A 20,455-nucleotide genomic window follows, 5' to 3' on the forward strand; every position below is an offset into this window, starting at 1 on the left:
CCGGAGAGGCTGAAACCTGTAAAAGTCTCGTAGCGGCACGGGGGAGGGCATGGACTTCATGTACCCCCGCAGTGGGTTCAGGCGAGCGGGCGAGTCGGGCTGGTACCGCAGGTTCGGGCACGAGCCCACTGTAAAGCGTGGGAGTCTGTATTTGGAGAGTCTCGATACAGATGCATAACCCGGGTGGTACCCTTTGCAAAGTACTGAGATTTGCCCCAGATCGCCGTCGACGTCTTGCCGTACGTCGTCTGAAGGCTCTCGGACGAATATTCTTTTCGTTCTCCTGTCTCGGTCCTCCAGTAAAGCCGTCACCCCACACAGCACTGCGAAAACCCCTAATCCCACAGTCAGTGGGCCGATGAGCCGAAAGTCCCGCAGAAAGGCCCGGTCTGTAGGAAACGCCCGGTCTGCTTCCATACCCATGGTGCTGGAAGAATTGTTGTTATTGCGCAAGGCGACGTCCACATATTCGTACGCAAACATACACATAATCACCCCGGTAACGAGGATACAGAAGCCCAGAATGACGCAGATGGAGTACGGGGACAGGAGATTGAGTCTACCCTTGATTACCATCATCTTAGCCGGCCTGGGTGTTATGCGGCGAAGCCTCCTCGTTCCTTGCTTCTGCAGTTTCGAGGTTCTTTTCTTTCTCTCGCTGGCGAGCCTCGCCCCTGCCAGGGCACCGCGTCCCATCATATTGGCGTCCTATTCTGCTGACCAGAACCTATGTGTAAAAGTCTGGGCCAAGGCCTTGCGTAACAGACTGATTCTATCCAATATAAAAAGCAACTGCAATCACATTTCACATTGAGTCCCACCGAGCACTGGAATCAACTGCATGTCATAAAATATAGCCGTAACTCAAGTGCAATAGATTACACAGAAATCTCCTTCACGTATAAAGAAACAGAAGAATTAGTTCATGAGCATAAAAATGGTGTGGTACGTAGACTGCATACAGGCTAAAATCTTTAAAATTCAAAGTCACCTGTGCCTCCGTAAGAACATTCTCCACATGAAATTAGTTCTTCCATTGGTCCAATCAGACGAAATTTTCCAGTCAAGTGGCAACAATCAATTCTATGCTTGTGTTGGTATGCATTCAGCATGATCTCAAATCTGCAGCTACCGAGCAATTTCACCATTACATGTTTCCAAAATCTTCATCCCTAGTCTGCTAGCGTCGCCAACTGTCTGCTTGTTCAGGAAAAAAGGCTATCAGCTTCCGGGCTGTGAATAAGAATGCAGAATTGATAGCAACGCCGGATTACTGATATCGCAGAGATCCTGGCGGCTTCTGTCCCTGATTTTTTTATACATAACGACTTGACTTCCACGGGTCCAGCACGTTGCAGAACGTGTGCCGGCCTAGACACAGATGAGTGTTAATAAATCTAGCTCACCAGCTCCGACCTCAGGTGCAATACTGCGAACGAAAGGAACACGGTCTATCTTCTCCCGTCACAACTTACGGTGTCTTGGGTTGCTGGTGACAACATGGTAGCTCGGCCGTTGGTTCTGCGTTGGTGGGTCTTCTTGGAAGCAACGTTCGCAGCTGTTTTTCTCCAGACGTTATCTAACGCCACGCCGACCTGCGATGTTAGAATGTTGGGATTGGAGTGGAGACGACGGTATTACTCTGAACACGTCTCGATCGCTTGCGAGGTGATAGCTTTTTGACGTCAGATTAGTGTAGGTGTACCGTCGTAATAACCTCATCCATTCCTCAAAGCCAGGCTTTGTCGTCGTGATGTGGAGTTTCAGTCTGTTGGAGGTAGTATTCACGACGAACCTCATTTGCGGGAGAGTAGTCCTGATCTAAGTTGGCATTTAAATCACCAACTAGCAGGCCGCACATGCTCGTCAACGTTACGGGAAAGAAACTTCTTGACGCTACGTGTGCGTGGGGAAATAAGAGAATCCGCCGAGAAAAGGCTACGGCAGGTCAACAATATGGTTCTGATATGAACATATTTTGCTACAACTATTATTAATACTTAATTCGAAAAAATCGCTATCATTTGGTATAAAGAGAACAGAACCCTGTGCGTTTCAAGCCTGCTTTACAGTAACAAGTCGTGTTGTTGTTGTCGCCGTCGTCTTTTAAAAGCTACACACAAAGAAGGCCAGTATATCAGCCCTTCAACCAATACACGTGAGGGAAGAAAGCAATGTATATACATGCATCCTCATTCCCCCATGAATGGAACTCATTTCCGAGTATTTCTCCCCATATCAGATTGTAAGTCGAACAGAAATTACTCTTATTATGTATTCCTCCCAGGGGAGCTCAGTTCATCACACTTTAGTGACGGCGGCTTGCGCGCGGGTCTGCATTGACGTCAGCGTGTCAGTTATCTGACTAATGTTCAAGGCTTCTGAGTGTAATGGAGGTCGCCCGGCAAATTTGGCAGCCGTCTTTAGCGATAACGTACTCCCTGGGGCTGGGAACATAGCGAAAAGAGTTGCAGGGATGTTTATTTATGCTGTGGCATACTTGTGTCGCAACACTATTATACTGATCTTTTGTCTTTGCGTTATCAACGTTCAGATAGTGTTTTTAAAACCTTTATTCTAACGCTGTAGCATATTTGTTTGTATAGTGTCATTTCTGTAATGAGCCTCAAAAATATAAAATGCTCAGCTGGAAAGTAAATTCTTGCGTGATACCCTAGGTATGCTATGTATGTATGCCCTAGGTATTCTTCGCAGGTAATAGTACTAGTTATCTTTGGTATTTTTCATTTTCTTTATGCCTGTGCACTGACTAACAGATGTTTTAGAGTACATCAGCCAGGACGCCAGCAGTGAAGATACATATACCTTGAGATGCAATGCACATTGAGTGCCAAACCATGCACACGTATTCAGATATCAAAATGAGTCGAGTCCATGCGTTTCAAGTATAACCCAACAGTTTAGACCAATTGACCTCCACAGTGCCAGCTAAATGTGTTGGCCTTTACAGATAAGCGTTTAGTCGATACTAATATAATACCCACTGATTTCATCGCATGCTCTCGAATATCGCTAAGCTGTTATGTCACATCTAATTTCAAACGTTGTAGATTAGCAAGGTTGGTTGTTATCGGGGAATATACAACACGGACTGCCCTCTGTTTTGCATACCAGTTCTACAAGGTGACTTGATCCGACCTCTATTGACATGGCTGTCCCTGATCTAGTTGGTTCTGTCGTCTCATGCACAATGCATCATCTATTTATTCTCAGTGGTGGAGAAGTAGTCAGTAGTTCAGCCTGTCTTGTAAATCAACGAAGGCTGAAATGGTTTCAGTTTCACGCAAAACAAATTTTGTTGTCGGTCCGAGGACGTCATAAGATCAAGATTGCATGGCTTTAACCTGAACTTCGAATCTCCAGAAATCCATCCAGCGGAAACATGTCATGTACGAATGTTCTTGGCTGACACCAATATCGACCCTTTGGCCAATTAGGGGAGGTTTTTTCGTCATTCTTCGCGAAGGAAATCCATAGTGGTGCCCTTGTGGATAAGGGTCGCGAAGCGGGAGGAACTGCATTCCAGGCACAGGCTTAACGAGGGCGTCTTTGCCAGGGCAACACATCAGGGGGTTTAGACTTGTCTCGTAATAGTTCCCCCCATACTATAGGTCTTCGCGAAGGCGTACATTCAAACGTATTCAGTAAGCTCATTCCGCGCCGCCTATCCCATGTATTCACATGATGTTGTGGTTGTCAATCATCTGATGACTCTACCCCCGCCCACCTTCAAGTCTGCTCGTCAAGAGCTGTAGACGATTTGTTCTCGGCAGCCAACATTTACCGGTAGATTTTGTACATGTTATTGACTGTCTTTTCTCTCCCTCTCCTCAAAGTCACCCTTGTCTACTGCTATGCATTTTTAATGTTTCAGAAGTGAAATAGGGCGCCCGTCTCCAGATTAAGGTAATAGGATTGTGATTGGTTCATCTGTGCTAATACCAAAAGGGAGCAATTTAAACAGACCCGCCTCCAATAGCTCGATGGGAAGATAATGGGTTCAGAGACAAGATAATAACATCAGAGAGCTCGTCCGGTCATTATCCTGCCACAGAACGACCGACAGACATTGTCTAAGGCACGCCAGATCTTACGCCTACGTCACGATGTCGAATCTGACTAGCTAGCTGATTATCTATATATCCAGTGGCTTGTAAGAACGGCCTATTTTGCTATGATTTATCGCAGGTTCGGAGATGTGGTGAAATGGAGCATTTCAGCGCACAGCATGTGCAATTAGATCATCGGAAGCCATAGTTTGAAGGTAAAACACATATGATGTCAACAAACATATACACCATACCCGTACAAAGTAGCCCGTACAAAATCAATTTAGCAAACTGTTTCCAAAATGAACACAAATGTACATCAAGTCTTGTCAGCTTTGAAAAACAAGGAGCACCTGAATGTGTCAAAATCTATAGATCTACAGGTTCAGACATTGACTGTGCTACACAAATAGGTAATCAGGTATGTGAACTGTGACCTTTGAACCGCTGTCCTATAACCCGTAACAGCTGTGACCTGATTCAAAATTCGTCTCCCTAAAAATCTCCCGGCTCCTTGGTCTTCTGTATCGTTTATCCAACAGGTAAGTCATCTGTAAACAGTACACGTTTAACGATATGTGTCAGTACAGTAGCAAGTCAGAATCGGAGGTGGGAAAACGGAGATATTCGCACAAACTAGTGATGTGTGTGTGGGGTGCGGTAGGGTGGGGTGGGGGTATACATAACGGGAGGGGACCTATGTTCCATGCAAACGCACATACCTTTGGTAATAGTTTATCTGACCAAAAACTAGCACAAAATGAGCTATAATATTGACAGGTGAAGATCACAACAATTAAAGCTACACAGCTGTGTATTTCACTTCAGTGTAGCGTCTTGCACCCAAGCGTAATGGTTCACAAAACTTACGGCAGGTTTTTGGTCATTTTGCCGGTGGAACGTTCTATCGCAATACGGGTGCCCTAATTCCGACCTATTGCTTAACACAGGTCGATCTGAGAAGAGAGTTTAGAAATTATAATACACAAATTATGACTAAAACAATCTACAACTGTTTTTCTGTTACAAACAAGTCCTCTTTTTACGATTACGCGACTTGCTCCAAAGCGGCTGTTTCAAAAGCAAAACCTGCATTTTTGACACGCTCGTCAACCCCCGAACAAGCGTCGAATTTAAACAGAATTTTCACTCGTCTGTTGTCGGAGTGTACAAAATAAAACAAACTTTGTGAGATTACCGATATCAACACAAAAACTTTGTCCATTCTTGTGGTTATTTTTAGGCTCGTGCTCCCATGCATAACGCCGCAACAAGGATTTTTCAAACTAGTTCGGAATTAGGGATAGGTCGGAATTAGGGCACCCCCCGTTATAATTCGAAGGTATGCGTATACAAGGAGCATAACTTTCTGCGCAGTTAGACTTAAGCTTAAATTTTCAATGTTTCCTTTCTAGAAATGGACATCCCTATCTACGACTGTCTCGCTGAAGCACTGCGCATGCCCAACAAACATGAGGAGACGGAGGCACCCAAAGAGGACCAGTCGTTAGACATGGGAAGTGGACATGACGAGGAGAAGGCATTTTTAAGGCAGGAAACAAGCACTGAAAACCCTGCCCTTACAGACAGTAATGTTTCATCGCATGACCAGACGGATACAGGCCAGATAGACACAGCAAAACATACTGTGGACAAGCCCAAACGCTACCTGTGTGAGGTATGTGGGTACAGAACAGCTGTGCGCTGCCACTTATCACAACACATGAGAAAACATACTGGTGAAAGGCCCTACAAATGTGACCTGTGTGAGTATTCTGCTACACAGAAGGACAACCTGGACAAGCATATGTTGATGCACAGTGGTGAGAAACCCTACATGTGTGGGGAATGCGGGTACAGGACAACCCAGAAGTCTCATCTTGCCCGTCATATGAAAACACACACAGGAGAAAAGCCCTACCAGTGTGGGGAGTGTGGATATGGAACAGTCGACATGTACAAACTTTCCCTACATATGACCAAACATACAGGTGAAAAGCCCTATGTGTGTCAGCAGTGTGATTATGCCACGGCCCGGAAAAATAATCTAGACAGACATGTCATGTCAAAACACACTGGTGGCTGTGGTGAGAGTATTGTGGAGTGTGAGTGGTCAACTTTAGCCCTACACATGAAAACACACACAGGAGAAAAAACCTATGCTTGTAAGGAATGTGGCTATATAACCAGTTATAAGTCTCACCTATCTAATCATATCAGAAAGCATACGGGTGAGAAACCCTACAAATGTGACCAGTGCGACTATTCTTCAGCACAGAAATCATGTCTAAATCGACACATGGCAAAACACACAGGTGACAAGCCTTACATGTGTGAGAAGTGTGGATACAGGACTGCTGATAGAGGCAACCTTTTACGGCATGTGAGAAAACACTAGGTTGACCATCTGTACTCCTAATGTGGAATATCTTACAGTTTTTATAACTAATGTTGTGGCTTCTGAATTTATATCTTGTGAAACACTGATAAGGCCACACAAAGTAATTTTTATGGATGAAGTCCTCTGGAGACCCAAATCTAATGTGAGAGCGCAAAAAAAGAAGGGCTAAAAAAGGCAAGATGCCTAGATTTGAAATATGCTAAGGGATGACAAATGTTAGGACATGAATTGAATGATCACAGTGTAACAACCAACAAGTCTTTTATTCGTCATGAAAACAGCAATAAATCAGTGGAACAGCAGTTGTCGCCCTGTCCTTCTTCTTTCCTTGAATCACGTCTTCCCTTAAATCCCACTGTCGTGACTCTTTGGTCATAGTTACAAGTAGCAGAATTTCTTGTTTTTTTCTGGAAACAAGCCAAAATCAATTATTGCACAGAAATCATCCATAAAAATTACTTGGTGTGGCCTAAGAAACACAACATGTAAGAATGAGTGCACAGCATGATGTTAGGAATAGCAATTCATGGCACATTACAGTGCGATATATTTTTTCTGTCCTCAAAGCTTCTGATGATATCCATGGATTAATGACTTTTGTAACAACTCTTTTGCTTTCTTCTTTTCAAGATAGCTCACTCTCTGAGACCGTTAAGATACACTCACTTGCTGTGGTGCTGAACTGCCATCCAAACATTCATGAGATGTATTTGTGTGTACAAACAGGAAGTTGGCAGGCTAGATTGACACTCATTACAATGAGATCTTGTGTAAATATTATTTTTGGTTTTGTCTATAAGTCACCACTTTTTACGAGGAGTTGAAAACCCCCCTTGAATAAAAGTGAATGTACGTTAATATTGTTGAAATCGCAACTGTACGTGCTTTGCATGGGCGACACAGGTTGTACTTGGATGGTACTGCAGCATAGTTGCGTTCTCTGTATTTTATATACATATAGCTTACATGTACATACGACATTTATATAGAATTTTCGTGATAGATGGGGATATTGAGTTAATTGTACAGAAGGGTAAATGATGCTAATGGATTTGATTTCGTTGGCATTTTGTCGGGAAGACATTCTCTGTCGACCTTCGCCATACGGTGCGTGGTTTGTGTCATAAACGGCGGTAGTTGTTGTGGCCATTGTGCACGGGCCAATTTTTGTGTTACCCGCAAGGTGACGCTCGTAGTAAGGTCGAGACTGGAATGGTATCTGAAGAAAAAATTGAGCCATAAAAGTCGCTTACATATTCGTGTTGGAATGAAACAGGTCATAATCTGCAGTATGAAGGAATGTCGGAAACTTCCTTAGTCTACCGCGAGCTGTTCAGATAGATATCAACAGTTTCAACAGTTTAACAGTTTCGATATAGTAGATATCGATGCTTCTCCGACCACAAAGCAGGTCCCACTTAGCTTTCTGCCTTCACTAGTCACGTTGGTGGTTTAATCTGATCGAGGCGACTTAGTCGATATACTGTCAGAAAATGAAAAGATCTTTATGAGGAAACGGCCATCGATAGAGATCAATTACACAGGTTCATAAGCTCTCTTGTCGCTGCCAAGCACCAAGACGGCCACACGCGGAAGCGGGATGTAGTTAAAATGGCAGAGCTACATGTAGATGCAATTATGAGTGCAAAAATTTTACTCGCACAGTTTGTCAGTTTTACGTCCAGTCGTGACGTAAAGATCACTATGGTCGTTACTAGACAGGTTCTAACAGACAAGGAACCGAGCTAGCTGCTGGTGACCTCGAGACACAGAAACATGTAAATTCGTCTTATTGTATACGTAGGAGTAAGTAATTTTCATTTCTTCTCTGAAATTGGAAATGGTTACAGACTGGAAAACGATGGTGATTTCCGTTACTACCGTAGGTTTTGCTGGCGGTGGGCACCTCACGTTTATGGCCTCCCGTCTTTTGTGCCAGGCGCGGTCATATAGCGTAACCAATCGACGACAATCATCAATATCCAGCAACTTGAGTCAACAGTTGAAGAGAAATCTTGATTACACATTTAAGATTTCCTTCTTAATGTTTACGTCTTGTCTTTGCTGCGTATCTCGTCTGTTTCTCTCTCTAGTCTTATTTTTCATACGCCATGAGAAAAATGTCTTCCGACAACCGTGCGAACGTGTGTTTCAGTGCTGTATATGCCGTTAACCAAGGTTGAAGTCCACATGATGGAGCCAGAATGCCAATTTGCAGGAGGTTCATGTATATTCCTCATCCAATATACGTCGTCATAAAGCATTAACCGGTACACTCGGTGGCCTTTGGCCGGCCCTTCAGTACTATATTGATGTCTTCGATCAACAGCGAGAACACGATTGGAAGGTGATGATAACTCGCGCTGCCATCGCACAGGGCATGTAGGAGCAGGGAAGTGCACCAGGGCCTGACGCCGTCCTTTATCTGGCGTTTTTCTGATATCACCATGACCAGGGCAAGATGTCAAGTCATGAAGTTTTGTTATCTAGACTAATAAATGGCATGGAGTCTGGTGGTAACTGGTGCTCCATGCTCGATATTAGGTGGCTGTCTGACACGTGTGTGTTCATGCTGTTCTGTCATTTGGAACGTTATCTAAGTACGGCCCCGTGTTCATTCTAACCTCTATGTCTACATGTCTTTATGTCGAAATGCACATATGGATTGGTGGGGAACTTATTGATATCGGCGCCCTGCGTCTTTGCATGAAAATATATCATACTTTGTAGCATCTGTTATTAGTGTTTGTTGGGAACACTATAAATCCTCCTGTCAATTATTTATGATACAAACTACAAGCTCAACAAATAATTGTGTTTACAAGTCATTTATCTGGCTTGGTGCCTCCAGGTTAGGATTTACAGGAGCTGTTCTTAATGACGCATGTGAGGCTGTTGATTGTACTAGTGATGTTATCGTATCGCATTGTAATCCCCCCACACTTATTCATGCAATATGAAACATGAAATATACATTTCAATAAGCTCATAAGACGTCTGTTCCTGTGGATATGGTATGTTGATCTAGATAATGGAGGTGAGATGAGATACCTGTTGCGACAAAGTAATGTAGGCTGGCCTCAGGCGTGAGGTAGACGAGATATGAATCTAACCTTGAGGCGACGTAAGGACTCGTAATACTAAAGTACATTAATAGGACTCAGAGCTGCAAATAGGTTTTAAATCCTACTCTACATTTCTAACTATCAACTGATTTACTAGTCTTAACGTCATCTAAGTGTGTCTGCATATTGCGACAATCCATTCCATTTACCAGACTCTGGCTTGTTTACGTGCACAAAATGTCTTAATTGTACTTCTCATCATTGCCAAGAACACCATTTTCGCTGCTATAGTACATTGTTTTAGGGCGTTTTCATTGAATCAATAAATATCAATTTTAGCACCAAAACACTATAATGTATAGAAAGATATATTTCCATGGTAGGTCCACTTTCCATTGATGCTTTCAGTAGTATATTTGATAAATGTATATGTATAATGATTACTAGGTCTATGTACCTCTATTTATTGACCAACATCCTTGAAATTCCAAACTTTCAGTCCACAAACGACAGTTACAACAACAAAATTCGTTGAAACAAAATGTATTAAAACATAATCCCCTTTACATAGAGAGCAACTGCCTGAACTTCTGTCAATAGTTCGATAATCAATACCAGATCATTGTTCTGAGACTGAACGAGCACATATTGCATAGCGCAAAATCCAAGGACGCCATGCCAGTAATATACATTGATGGCCTTGGTCCCCATATGATTAGTTCTGTGCAGGTAAGACCCATGGTTCACTGGTGCCGACGCAGGTGAAATTGATGCATGGGCATGCCTATACTTATCAAAAGAATTCATCATTGCAAAGATTAGGAGTCACCCTTGTAACGATCTATCTTTGAGACGCCTTGGCGCCGGTTTTTTGGCGCCAGCACCCCTCAAGCGTTTCACTTCCAAACAGCCCTGATGATACAGTGGTAGTTCATAAACTAGCTGGGGCACGCATAGCGTAGTCACGTCCTGGTAGAACCCTGTAAATGAGAATGTCGGCACACACTGATTAGAGACGTGACAATGCGTCATATGCCGAGGCTGACTTGGGAACAACGAAACGCGAAAGTTACTGACCGGAGATATTCATCTTGCTGTTGACAGAACCCCCCCAAAACCAAATGTAATTGTTTCAGTGGGATATTTCCTTTTGCATAGCTTAACAGCAGTTTTAGCAGCCAAGGATCGCATCAAGTTCTGCTGGAGACGTTTGGAGTTGTTCTTTTGAACATCGCCAGAACTCGTGACGCATCACTGTCCACGAACGTCTTTCTGGCATCTAATCCTGAATCGTCGGTATTCCTGGCACCAGTTCAACAGTTCTTAAATTGAGCACTCGGCAGATTCTGCCTCAAAACATCATTTCATGTAAGACGTCCCCGAAAGTCAATCAAATGTGTATTGTTTGATTTTAAGCTGAGGCATCGACAAATCTTGTGGAGCCGATAGCCAATTTCGGACTCCTTACCCATGTTACCGAAGCTTGAAAGCTTGAAGGTTCCGGTCGCTGCTCATTGATTCCACTTAAACGTACATCGAAAATGCAAATAAAACCCGCTTACACGTTGTAAAAAGAAGTGGTTGATTACAGACGTTGGAAAGTAAGTGGATCAATTTGGCACTGATACAGATCCTTCTGCAGGGAGAACGTGTCAACCATAAAGCACTGTGTAATAAATGGTCAATTAAAGAAAACTATGTCTGCTGGCCTTACTGGTTATTCCAGTTGATTTCCCCAAATGCGACGACAGAAGGCCATGTGTATGTGACAGAAATTATATGCTATATCAAGCTTTTTCCCTGCTGTGTATTGTCGTACTATACGGCCATTAGGGGCCACAAATTCATTTTTTTCGGATTTTCGAAAAAGATTTATAAATGTAAGCCAGCCCACTCACGCCCCCTACATCGAAGGTGTATTTATTGCAAGAAGCATCAATCCTGGCTGTAGAAAGGGGATCAAGAAGCACTCCGCTGGGCCTTAACTCCCCATGATAACAGCTGGAGCGGGCCGTTTATTTTCCGGTAACGAAGATCGATCGCCATGTTGATGATGATAAATGAAGAGAGAGGGCCGAAAACGTACCGGCCAGGATTTGTGCTCACGAATTCAGGATGCTGGGCAAGAAAAACTTGGAGAGGGTTCGATTTGGATTGCGGAAGAGAATATTACGTCTTTTGATCGGAGGATGGTATGGGGGGAAAGCATACATCTGGATTGACAAAAATTTGGGACTGTACATATTGCCAATCGTATTAGATAGAACAGAACTGGAGAGATACCGTTTGGAGATTGACCTTGACACATGTATACGTAATGAAACGGGGGTGCCCTAACTCCGACATACCCCTAATTCCGGACTAGTTTGAAAAATCATTGTTGCGGCGTTATGTACATTGCAGCTTAAGGCGCCGGTATGGTAAAATGTCAGGCGAAACACAGAGAATCGGGCCTAGGGTTACAAGAGCAAGAAGGCTATTAGGAATAAGGCTAGTCAATCAATAGCTGTTACTCGTGTATGGATAGCGGTTGAACGAGCAGTCGGGTAGGTGGAGGATTTTGAACTGGAACCTATTACATTGTTTGATGGCTGCCATTGATCTTAGCATAGGTTGTTATTTCTCACAATTTAAAAACTATCTGTGTGTCCTGCTTAGCGTAGATGTCAGGTATGCAGGGTCTGTCATGAATCGCGTCTGTCTCCGATGATCATACAAAAACCCAAAGAAGAAATAAAGTCGTACCCTGAGCTTTCTTGTGTGCAAAATCTCCAGTACGTGCACGACCATCTGCATATCAGTGCATACATATAGAATACAACACGGGGTATTCCGTATCGCCCGAGGTATCGGCCCGACCGCGAGTCGGATCGCCCGAGGCCGCAGGCCGAGGGCGATCCGACTCGCGGGAGGGCCGAGACCGAGGGCGATGCGGAATACACCGTGTTGTATTTTATTTATACCATACCCACCAAAGAAAACACGCCTTTCAATGCAAGATGAGCCCAAACTTGGTGCCACTAAACCCTAAAATGCAACAACATCAATTCCAACGTCCGGATTCTGTATTCGAATTTTCGAAAGGGGCACACGCGGGTAGGGCGAAACGCGTTCGAATCGTTTTATGGAAGCCAGGGAAGCGTTCGATAACGGGTTCCGGACCGGGCCGTACCGTGAAGTACAGCCCGGTCCGGAACCCGTTATCGAACGTTATCGCGGCCCGGGTATGGTATAAATATGTATATCATCTACCCTTGCTAATGCCCGCTTTAATTTGATCCATCCGAGGACCTTGCTCGAAGACTTTACAACGAACTGCAACAGTATATTTTCTCTGAGCTTCTTTGATCAGTTTATTTCAGACAACACCCGCTTTGCATGAGTACGTTACATAATGAGTGTTTTAAATGAATTTTCTTGACTTTCAACTGGAGCCATGCTGAATTATAAATACAGAGCGAACAAAACTCATCTTTCATTCAGAGACGCTTTTAATCGTACTCGCTCTTTAGAAAACTAACCTGGCGTTGGTGATGAATGCGTGCTTTTAACTTAAAACTTTCCTCATTTTCTCGGAGAAATCCTCTCTTGATAAATGCGCCCAACGATGGCTCAGAATTACGAGCAAACTGTAAAGAAATCCCTCTGCATTCTTTTGACCAAAGTTAAGGAACTGCAATTTGTCAATATCGCAAGGCGTAACATAAAAATGTCATCCTGCCAACAGTATAAGGGTGACGGATGGATCCTCCACACCTCGCTAAGCAGATTTACCACCTGATTGCGTGACTCTCGTTTCGCAGGGCAACAAACCGTGGTGAATGCGATCTTGCAATCCCGGCTGATGGATAGCATCGCCGTCGGTCGGGATGTAGAATTCCAAGCACAATACGTTACAGCAGCGTCGATAACACGTGCAACAGATGGTTAGAATCAGACAGATAGGACGACAGTCTGTGAATCCGCTTTGGAACTGTTGGAGTCAAGCCATGTGAAGGTCGAAAGAATGTATCTATTTTTCATGGTGCAGGGACTAGACATGGCAGGGAGTTAAATGTAATTTATCAACGAGATGAGGCTGCTAGTATCCAAACTTTATTGATAAGCCTATGAATTTTGCTTCATATTACATATTACATTGGACACAATTTAATGATCCTGGTTGCATAAGGATACGAGTAGATGCCTTGGGTGTGGATATAGCTGCTTCGTCGTGAAAAAACTAACGGAAAAAACTTTAACCTCTTCCAGCTCTTTACACAAATCCATGTGTTTGAGTCTTTAAGTTTCTCTTGTCATAATCTAGTGATTTCGTCTTTAATGTTGATATAATCTTTCATGTAGTTCTTTACTCTTTCTTCAGCCAAGATGTCTGAAATGTCTTCGGTGGTCTGGGATCCAGTGCTTACAACTCGCGTTCTGGAGCACATCAGAACGGAACATGTCTTTCCGTTTCCGATCGAATCTCTTCTCGTATCCCGTTTCTGAGCGCCATGGCCGATTGTGTTGTACTTGATCCCGATACCGTTTCTTAATTCCACTTTGGGGCGGAAGAAACGTCGCCGTGCGTCTGAGACAGTACGACATCGCCAGGTCCTGCTGGTCGTCAGGCAGGACCCGCTGCCGCCTTCTTCCTGCGAGTCTGTGTTAGACTCTGTGCAGCTGAAACAACCTGACATCGCCTGTCTCGTCAGCAGCACGTTTTCGTGGGATGCCAGGAGAGACGATCTTGTGGAGTGGCCAAAGCTGAAAGTGTCTTCTCCCGCTGTACGTCTCGAAAGCGTGTCTAAGCCGTCTGAAAGACGCGTGCTGTTGTCGCTGTCCCACCCCCCGCCGCTATGGGCGCCGCCGGTACTTCCATAAGTGTGCGCGCACGTGGTCCCGTGTAGAACATGCCGGTGTGCTGTGTGGCCATGCACGTCTGGGGCGCACTCCGACACCACGGGGTCGCTACTTCTGAAAAATACATCAACGCAACATGTCCTTTAACTTGAAGGAACACCAGATTATACATTACATTACGTTACATTAAGTTTCGATGAAGGTTAGGATAATATAAAAAGCAGATATTCTAAGTTATAAGGCTCTGTCCTTGGTGCTGAAACGATAAGGATGTTCTGTCCTTGGTGCTGAAAGACAGATTCTACACAAGGTCTGTCCTTGGTGCTGAAACACGGATTCTATATGAATATTCTTTCCATGCCGCTGAGAGACAGTCTTGACTAATGTCCTGTCCTTGGTACTGAAGCACGGACTCAATGCAAATGTTTTGTCCTTGGTGCTAATATACCCAGTCTACTGGGAACTACATATATAGGCAGATTTTGCTATTGGTGCTTGATCTTATATTTTATGCAGTGTATATGATACTCAAAGTTTAAGGTTAGATGGGCCCTTACCTTTTGCTAACACAGTAAGTTGCCGTTGGTCCGTTCCGCAAAGTCAAAGCCTGCATGGCTGTGGTGCTAACAAGATCATCAGCTTCTTGCCGTGTTCTGTGAGGCGCAAGTGAACTTTTACTATCGCTTTCTGCTCCTATCGGGGAAGCTCTGCGACCTCTGCTAGGCAGACATGTTTGGTATTTTGTGGCTTCGGTTGGTGCCAGTTCTCTTTTTCTCAGCTGACTGGTGTCTAGAGTATTGTAAGGACGATATTTGCCGTGATCTTCTACCCGGTATAGCGGCTCTGAATCCAGGATGGGCGTCTCCCGCAAGGCGGTGAAGGGCTGGGAACGAGAAGCGAGTATATCCGGGTACTCACACCTGTCCCGGCTCGCCCAGCCGCCGGTTATGTCTGAGATATGTTTATAATGTCCCCACCGGCCTGTCTTTTCACCGTTTGGTCGGCCTCGCGGATGAGGCAGAGACATGGAGCGGAGGTGTGAAGATTTCCCAAGTTCCTCCTCCAGATCTATCCTGGCCGAGATGTCGTCCATTTGCTGTATGATTGCGCGAAGCTCGGCGGCGACCGTCTTCAGTTCATGCAGTACATCATCCAGCTCCTGTAGCACCACCTTGATCTGGGCCTTAACCTCCACAGAGTCCAGCAATTTCATGGTCTGTTGGCGTTCAAGCGGTGTAGCTAGCTAGGCATCACTCCCGAGAGCGCTCCGTCACTCTGTGTGTGCTCGGTGTCTTCTCACTCCATTCTGTCTCTGGTGTCAGCTGTGTTGACAGAAAGGTGATAGATAAGTGTTAAGTAGCATCCAATGGAATTCGAAGCATTACTGAACGATAATCTGTTGCATCTCAGGTTCCAGCCGTCATGTCTGGCCTCGAATAAATGGCCAATTACTGGACTCACGCTTGGGTTATAATACTTACAAACGCGTGCACCTCCAAAGGAGCTGGCTGATTAAGTACTTCACATCGTGTAAAACGATAGTAAAAGTTAATCAAAAGCGATCGCGTTAACGACATAATACTGGATTAGTGGAATACAAAATAGAACAGCGACGTTCTGGCTATCGGGCTAAGTAAACCGAAAGTTATTATATAAGCAGCTGACTGTGCTTTTGCCAAATTATACATGCCTAGCATGGTAAGAGCACAACGCACCAACTGTTATGGCGTTAGGCTAAATTAGTTCCTTATGAAAAAAATCTGGAGGTACCCGAAGTTTCGCTATGAACTGTAGTTAAGGTTTCAGTCCATAAAATTACAAAAATCACGGCTTTCTCATGCCAGTATTAATAGCCAGTGCTAGCCACATATATATTCTAACTTAGGATCAATGGTCCGCAATATGACGCACTTTTAACAATTCTAGATATATGGCCGCTTTGTTACAGTTGATCAGATTTTGTTCACGTGGCTCTCATCTATGTAATGTCCTGCGTTTATTAGCTACGATATAAAGAACCACTACCACTAGTATCGGTTATTAAAATTTTACCGTCCACCTGACTGATTACAACCATAAAACCGCATTACGGCCTGTAGGTACGACACCTACCCGGCGGCCACGCAACCATTGCTCGTAACCTGGCATTTAGACCGCCTTAAATCATGGGTAGGGGAAAGAAATCAATAATAGTTATCGAGAAAAATGATGGCGTGTTCCTGGGACATACATCTTTAGACGGCGACACCGATGTTGGAAACACCTTTGAGTGTAAAGAAGGGAGTACATAATTTGTGTTCATGAGATCGGACTAACATTGTGTTGAGGAAACGGTCATATATATATAGCTTTTTTAAGTGCTAGATAAAAGATTCTTCGCTGTCTATCATTATAAACTTGGCACTTTAAAGGTGAAAACGTCGAGTTTTCCAGAACACCGGGAGATCTAAACTCAGTGGAAAATTAAAACTCACGTAGATTTACGGAGCTGAATTAAAAAGATGGTATGTGTGGATATATCAAGTATTCTAGTGACACTGAAAATGCCGTTTGATGTTTCAGCCTAAATCATGCTCAGAATCCATGAAATAAGTGATAAAACTTCTTGATTGACTGAATAGTCGAGTATGCATGGACTTTAACGTCATCTGCGACGTTTGTTATGTACCCTGTGATCTGATGTGCACAACTGATCCCACACAAAACCGGACCATAGCTCCTGTTATAAGCTTAAATCGCTGTGACAGTAGGAAGCCCTGTAATGTTCTCCGAACTCTCGCGCCCTCCTCTTATATGCAAGATCAGGGCGCAATTTAAGGGCGATTCCATCACACCGTAACGACTCTGCCTCTGCAGGCTTCCCGTATGCGACACAGATTACAATCAAACAGTAGTAAAGGCTACAGATCTGACAGATAATAGATGAAGACTGTTTCACTGAAATTCCTTTGGGTTACTGACCGGAGACAATGGACGACCATCTCTTTTCAGTTAATTGAAGACCAAGGGCTTTTTGTATGGCGTTTTGACAGGTACTTAATATGTCAATATGCCCCTGCACGGAGAGGTACTGACCACCATATCTCGTTTTTATCAATAACGCGCTTGTGTATATTTCTCTCTCAGGTTTCAACATTACAGAGATTTGTACAAATTTGGCAGGTTGGCATGTGGCCTTTTGCGCTTTCATATGAACATCTGCCTGGTATTTTTACCCGCCCTCCCGTACAATTCTTTCATTCAGTTCTAGCCGTTACCCCCATCGTATCATGAATATGCCTGCAGCAGTCTACATGTATACACTGTTCCATATTACATTGCCTGAAATCAGGACATTGCCGAGTGTCTTTTATTTCAAAAGTGTCTTCAATTTTCTAGTGTTGCAAATCCCCTCCAGTACAGATTTTGATCAAGTCGAGCCCCCCCCCCTCCCATATCACTTTATGTATCTGACGGATGTTTCCGGTAAGTAGATCGGAATAAAGCCCCGATTGACAGAGAGATATCGATAGCCGAAATAACTGGGGCGGAGAAGGGATTCCGCGGTTCGATCGATGGCAATTGGCGATTCTCCCCCCGCTGTGGGTCGTGGCAAAGTCCCTGTGTCTAATAACTTTCCTCGGGGACTTCTGTGTGTGTTTTACCGCGGGACACGGGCACCTGGCCGGCCTCATGGTGCAGGAAATCTTCACCGTGCGAGGTGTACAAACAACTGGTATAATATCCGAGAAGCGCGTTTATAGACTTTCTGCCGCGGCGCTTATTCACATTAACGACGCCGTACGCACCGTTATATGGGCGCGGAATGGATATTGGATGTTCCCGCGGCTCGGCGTGCAATAATTGAGGTATTAACAGTAATGAAAGTTAAAGTGTAAAATTTAGTTGTTAAATTAATGTCAGCACCTGATGACGACGATACAGACTAACTACGTACCGCCCACTAGGCTCTCTAACACTTCTTGACAGGTGGGGTAGATTTATTGATCTCGTGTGGCAGGACGGGGAGCAGTAAAAGTGGCATCGCCTATTTATAGTGGATGGCTTCGCCGACCTTAGACGAGAGCCGCCTCCCCGAAATCTGCGATATTTAGTCCTGGAAACCATTTAGACAAAACACTGGTCTCACCCCCTGATGCGTTTCACTCTATAAAGTCATCAACGTTGACTGTATAAAACGATCGAAGTCCCAATAACCCGAATCACAAAATCCTCCCCCTCTCTCTCCTGGTCTTTTCCTCCACTTAATCTTTACAATTGCCCGTTTGATGGCTGCTAGCAGTCATTGCTTTATATTACTTTTACGGAGAACGGTCAAGTACGTCGTTTTCACTGCTTCAGATATATATATGACTTTCTCTATTGTCGTCCAGTCCTGATCACTAGAGCTCTGTCGGATATATCTTGCCATATCATTATATTCTGCCAGGTAAAAATTGTACATATAAACACAAAAACATAAGATGAATATCAGGATCGTTCGCCTGTTGCCTACAGTGTAATATTACCGTGCCAGGATCAAGTCTAGTGTGATATATCAGACGGGCTGGTACCAAAGTCACGTATAGCACTTGCTCACCAGTACCAATACCATCCACACAGACGGACAGAGAAGAATTCCAACCTTTTCCACATCCTAGTGAAAGTATCGCCACTTACCGCCACAATCCCGGTGACAACCCCCGCGCCTCTCGCTAAGCCGTGCATGGCTGGAACTACTGTGTGCTTTAAAACATGCCTGTCTTGACGGGTTCTGACAAACTCGGGTCAGCTGGGAGGGCTCTGGATTTGGGAGATATCACGTTACTCGACCCTGTGCGAGCTGGGTATCGATCCTCAAGAGCGCGGCATCCTATTTGCTGAATGAAACATCCCGCAAAATATTCCCCACCTTCACCTGTGCGATCCCGTACGAGTCCTGCACGGCGGTTCTGGAAGACGTACAGTAGGGCATGTATAAAACATAGGCAGCAAGATGGGTGTGTCCAAAGCCAATTTTCGCGAGGGGATACGCCAGTACACAGCCGATGGTACCACGCCGTCGCGTATCCATAATGTGGTCCTGCAATTGAACTTTAGAAAATCCCATATAAGCCAGTAAGCAGCATTGTTAGTGGCACAGTATCCTTCACGCTGTGGAGTTTATGGCCGTTTGCAGGTGTCAGCTATAAAAAAAAACCTGTATTAGTACACATGTAGCGTGACGGGCTCTTATCTTCGTCCGTTGCTTGCGATGCGGTTGACTTATGAAGAAAATTATTCTCAAATTTTCTATCTTGTATGGATTAACTGGATCTCCGTAGACACCATATAGTACGTGTCAGTAGCTGCAAACTGGCATTGCGTAAAATTCGCATCTGGTTTCCTGGTGACATATATCTGTGCTCGTTCACGTCGGCGGTCGGAAACGCCATCTGCGGCCGGCCGAGGGTTCGTCGTTGCGCGCCTGAGGCTGGTATTTCCGGGCGTTAAGGATCAAGAGTGGAACCTCGTTATGCACACTCCCGAATGGTTTGATGTCTTCTGGGTCAGCGGGTTTCCACTCCGGTGAACCACAGGCATCTGTCATGGGTTCTACGTAGTCTGTAGACTTGCGCACAGTCATGGACAGGTCTGGACAACATGGCAACATTGGTAGAGTCTATCTTAACGCAAGAAGTGATACTTTTTGAAACTTGTTGTTAGGTCATCGCATAAAGTGTTAAGGTATGTCCAGAACGTTGTCGCGTGCAGAATTTATTCACAGGGGCATCAGTATCGCCCTCCCATGATAACGCCGCCTATGTAAGGTCTGGTGGATATGTAGCCTCCGCGCCGATCATCGCCGATGTCACGTTCGTTAGAAATCGGTTCATGACTTTGTCTAAATATACACAAGCTTTCCCATAGCGACAAAACCTCCCCCAGGCACGCATGGTTCAAATGTCGGATGGGATACGTCTCTGCCCGGGGCGGTAAGAAATGTCTTTTTGGTGCAGGTTATCTGTAGAAATGTCGGGAGACTGCTCCGTCCGTTTCTTTGTGTAAGGCAAAACTCACCTTGATCGGCCCCAGGTCGTGCTTTGGTGTCTTCTCTG

General features: G+C 44.6%; 3 protein-coding genes across 3 annotated transcripts; 1 reads left to right on the plus strand and 2 right to left on the minus strand.

The window, feature by feature from the left end:
- Positions 1-3: 3 nt before the first annotated feature.
- LOC109480666 (transmembrane protein 200A-like) lies at positions 4-810 on the minus strand (the record flags this gene model as incomplete). Its single annotated transcript, XM_019782895.1, has 1 exon — positions 4-810. A coding segment is annotated over exon 1 (696 nt), but the record flags the coding sequence as incomplete, so codon positions are not given.
- A 3,708-nt stretch (positions 811-4,518) lies between these two features.
- LOC109480687 (zinc finger protein 84-like) lies at positions 4,519-6,617 on the plus strand. The gene is made up of 2 exons (XM_019782917.1): positions 4,519-4,612; positions 5,486-6,617. The coding sequence occupies exon 2, from the start codon at positions 5,488-5,490 to the stop codon at positions 6,466-6,468; it is 981 nt and encodes a 326-aa protein (XP_019638476.1). The 5' UTR covers positions 4,519-4,612; positions 5,486-5,487; the 3' UTR covers positions 6,469-6,617.
- Positions 6,618-13,154: 6,537 nt separating this feature from the next.
- LOC109480697 lies at positions 13,155-19,143 on the minus strand. Its single transcript, XM_019782929.1, has 3 exons — positions 19,038-19,143; positions 14,936-15,700; positions 13,155-14,492 (listed from the first exon to the last, which is right to left on the minus strand). Exons 2-3 carry the CDS (start codon positions 15,589-15,591, stop codon positions 13,832-13,834), a joined length of 1,317 nt encoding a protein of 438 aa, XP_019638488.1. The 5' UTR covers positions 15,592-15,700; positions 19,038-19,143; the 3' UTR covers positions 13,155-13,831.
- Positions 19,144-20,455: the final 1,312 nt, after the last annotated feature.

The sequence above is a fragment of the Branchiostoma belcheri genome, unplaced genomic scaffold (assembly GCF_001625305.1).
Source record: "Branchiostoma belcheri isolate BF01 breed outbred unplaced genomic scaffold, Haploidv18h27 scaffold52, whole genome shotgun sequence".
Taxonomy (NCBI): domain Eukaryota; kingdom Metazoa; phylum Chordata; class Leptocardii; order Amphioxiformes; family Branchiostomatidae; genus Branchiostoma; species Branchiostoma belcheri.

Coding starts and splice junctions, on each gene's coding strand:
- LOC109480687 (XM_019782917.1), top strand. CDS start 5,488: ATGGACATCCCTATCTACGACTGTCTCGCTGAAGCACTGCGCATGCCC.
- LOC109480697 (XM_019782929.1), bottom strand. CDS start 15,591: ATGAAATTGCTGGACTCTGTGGAGGTTAAGGCCCAGATCAAGGTGGTG. Junction 14,493..14,935: donor ACTTACTGTGTTAGCAAAAG/GTAAGGGCCCAT, acceptor TGTATTTTTCAG/AAGTAGCGACCCCGTGGTGT.